The sequence below is a fragment of the Toxoplasma gondii genome, chromosome X (genome assembly GCF_000006565.2).
Source record: "Toxoplasma gondii ME49 chromosome X, whole genome shotgun sequence".
Lineage (NCBI taxonomy): Eukaryota > Apicomplexa > Conoidasida > Eucoccidiorida > Sarcocystidae > Toxoplasma > Toxoplasma gondii.
In genome coordinates, this window is record NC_031478.1 from 4,116,236 (window position 1) to 4,120,063 (window position 3,828).

The 3,828-nt window shown below is 50.1% G+C and overlaps 1 protein-coding gene across 1 annotated transcript; it reads right to left on the reverse strand.

The window, feature by feature from the left end:
• On the reverse strand, nt 1–1,585 carry TGME49_211920 (hypothetical protein; the record flags this gene model as incomplete). Its single annotated transcript, XM_018779556.1, has 2 exons — nt 108–1,585; nt 1–36 (listed from the first exon to the last, which is right to left on the reverse strand). The coding sequence occupies exons 1-2, from the start codon at nt 723–725 to the stop codon at nt 1–3; spliced, it is 654 nt and encodes a 217-aa protein (XP_018635873.1). The 5' UTR covers nt 726–1,585.
• Nucleotides 1,586–3,828: the final 2,243 nt, after the last annotated feature.

Genomic DNA, 3,828 nt, shown 5'->3' on the forward strand with positions numbered 1-3,828 from the left:
TCAGCGCCTTCTTGCCTGCCGACCTCTCGCGCAAACCTGATAATCAGTGACCTCGCATCCTCCTCCGCACCCGCAGCTGTGATGTCGGGCTCTCCCTCAGAGTTCACGGACTCCCAAGAGGCCGCCTCGGCGCCTTGAGCCTTCAGTTCATCAGTGCCCATCGCCCCCAACAAGCCGTCCAGGCCTCCACCGGACAAACTTGATAGGAGCATCAGAAGTTGGCCAGGGTCCAGTGTCACCAGTTTCTCGATCAGCAACAGCGGGATGTTCCCCAGAGAGGCACCGAACATGGGCTTCAGTCCTGCAATCACCTTGGGCGCCAGAACTGCAGCCAGGAGAAGCTTCTTCAACTCCAAGTCTCCCATTCCGGGAAGAAGGCCCGGCTTGAAGAGCAGGCCCGACCGGAACAACAGATCTGGCTGGATCAAAAGCTCAGGCTTCAACAGAAGTGCCTTCAACGCGAAGGCCTTCAACAGCAGTGGCTTCCTGTCAAGAATCATGCTCGCTACGGGACCTGCAAGCTGAAGCGGCACTAAAACGTACTTGAAGAATGCTTTGCCAAGCGCGACGCAAGCAATTTTCGACTCAATCAGTGCCTCCAGGTCACCGAGAAGGCTCAGAAGGCCTCCCATGTCGCCGTCTAAGAAGTCACTGTCAGTCGCGGCGCGATTGCCGTCAATGCCTTCGATGTCGTTTCCCACTGCCTGTCGTGCCGTCATCATCATTCGTGCCACTTCTTGCGTCAGTCCAGTAGGGCTCAGAAACTGGTCAACAAAATCTGTTGTGGTGCTTGCAATTATAGCGGGATCTAGGGCTGGAAAGGCGACGTGCTTGGCGAGGGAAATGATCAAGGATCGGGCAGCGTCATTGTCGTTTGCAAGGCCAGGATCAGCAGGGTAGTCATTGTGTATCTGAGGTCTGCTTGGAGTTCTATTGGAGATGCGATTCGTTTCGTGATCTGTCAGGGTTGAGGCGTCACGAGTGGAACGAGTTCCTGGCGGAATATTTTGCAAGCGGCGCCTCCGAAGCCTCGTGGACTCGAGCGGAACCTCTGCAGTACAGTGACAGATAGCAGAACTCTTGTTACTCGTGAGTTGGTTGAATCACCGAATGTTTAGCTTACCAACAGTATGTTTGGTGGGTGGCTGCAATACGTTGTGGAACTCGTCCTTGAGGCGAAATGCGGCAGATAAAAGTGGGTCGTTGGCAATGAATGGCAGTTTCTGTAGATCTCCTTCCGAAAGTGTTGTCCGCGTGAACGATTTGTTGAGAACGGCTTCAAAGAATGGTTGCTGAGAGTGTGCACTAGAAGACAGCGGTACGTTTGCTTGGGGAGAAAGAGTTCTTGGTAAAAAAAGAATACCGGACAATAGAAAGTCTAGTGCAGATACTGTCGGTCTGTGATTGAACTGCTCTTGCACAAGTGAACCGTATTGTTGACTTCCTTGGACACATTGCAGTAAGAGACAAAACAAGGCCCACAAATGGACAAATTTTGAGGTAAATCGTAAGGAATTCATTGTTGTTACTGAACTGGTTCCTGCGATCAGAAATGCTTTTCACACAAATAATACAATCTGTAGATGTAATATGAATGACGGTGACCTCGTCGCGTGGCCTGCCGGTGGACACTGTCGTCCGGGCTCGCCGGTACGATCGAGCTTGCACGATCCCGGCGTATCCCTATCCCTTCATTTATTTCTATATTGGCGTTAGGCTGCAGGGGCAACGCCGGCCACCTGCTAGTTATTCGTTGTTCGTTAGTTCCAGCGGACCGCGATTTGAATGCACCGCAGGCAATGGTGTGTGTTGTTCGCCTGGTAGGGGAGCAAGCCATCTTTCTTTGGATCAGGGCGGCTAGTGGCGACACGTAGAAGGTCAAACAAGATGTACACCACTTCCCGCCTGAAGATGCAGAAACGCTAAAAGAAAATGCTCACAATTACGCGGCGCTCCAATGCCTCGTGCCTTGCTCTTGGTGCGACGACAGTCGGTGTCAACACAGCGACAACAGCGATACGCTAAATAGTCATGTTTATCACTTTTTACGGTTGTCGTTGAACAGTGGACGCTTTTTACATAGGGCGCTGTTCAATTGTGGCAGGAGCGCCTTCGAAAATATGTGTGGTTTTGCAAAATATGAGCTACGTCACGAGTCTCATCGGCGTATGACAGGAACGGAGTAAATTCGATCACCGTGGGACCGGTGACCAGGCATCTCATAAAGAAATAGATGCCTGCAAATGTGCAAGCATTCTGCCGTCCACTGCCTCTCACTGAAAACGGATGCTGCAAGGATATCCTGGAGTGAGCCAATTGTGTATATCAGTTGTGATAATAGACATCAAGGTGTGTGTATTCAGTGACACTGTCTGCTACTGTCGATAAATTGACTTTCTTTATGAGGAGTTTACATGACAGGATCATCCTCCGTGACATCATTGGCAGTGGCTAGTTTCAAACGCTCCTCACCGATTTCTCCAACCCCTTCGATAGTGCGTCTGGTTTGCTCCCTTACCAGTGTGCCGATGACATCTTGTGCACTGAAGGTGCCGCAGCCATGAGGTGGCTCTAAGCAGCTATACCTCTTGCTTATGTGCCGAGTTTGTCTACTCAGCTCTCCGCCATCCCCCCCCCGGCTTATTGCCCTATGGAGGTGCCTGGAGACGCACACGACTACTGATCCTCCTTAACTCTAGACGATGCACCTGTAGCTTCAAATGACACTACTTTCCCTCGTGCTAGAGTGCTAAATCCAACTAATTGATCCTGCAGCTGCTGCTGTGACTTTGATAGCTGAAGTATATGTATGCTGATTTCGTGTGAGCATTGCTCCAGCATTTACCGTTCAAGTACGAAATTCTTTCACCACAGTCAAGAATTTTGTTACGGCTGCCGCGCACGTATTTCTTCGTGTGCTCTCATTTTCCAATAAAACCGCAATTTTTGCTGATTCTACTCAATGGAAACCATATGTAGCACTGACGTGCCGGTGCCACAATCTAAGTAATTCGACGGAATGTGCATATCAGTGACGTGATATCAACAAAAATGTCGCCAAATTGAGGCAAGAGACACGATGCTCGAAGAAAGACCGCCTTTTGTCTTGAGTTTTGCCTTTGTCTGTGCAAAGGGTCTCCCGACGACGCGGCTCCTAAGCCTTTAGTACAGGAGTTTTGAAGAGTCAAGATAACGTGCTGCAACGGCAAGAAGGCAACTTTCATGCATGAAACAGGTTCTCATCGACGATATTAGGGCTTGTTCGTCGGTTGCCCAGTCAAAGCCGCGATCAGTTTTTGAAGCTGATCAGCCAGCCGTTTTGGCAGGCCTTTCCCCAAGTAGCTTGAATAATCGTGGCTCATTTCAGGGTAGAGCAAGGAATCTTGCATACAAACTTGATCAGCGCCTAGGCCTTGTGAATAGAGACCCCGCGTGCTCTCCTCTCTGCCAAAATAAGTTCACATTTTTGTCGCCTGTTACCTGCATAGTGGTAATCTATCAAAATGGCATCTGGCAACGTACGTGCGTGACCAGATTGCGGATTACTTCCTGTGTTGGCAGCCATATGCGATTTTGAACTTGCTTTTTGGACATGTTGAAAGTGTAAGCCAGTGTCTTGACAGCTACCAAGCAATAATGATCTCCGGTGTCATGTCACGTCCGAGCGCTTTCTCTTAGAGGTGAGAGCAGTCTCTGCGAGTGCCCACGATCGTACAACAGATTTCTAACCCATCTGCTGGGAGTTCTCGTCGGAAAACAACTCCCTCCTCACCCGGGACGGTGTGTTCGCTGCTGCAAGCGTTCGGAACCACTCCTCAAATGATGCTT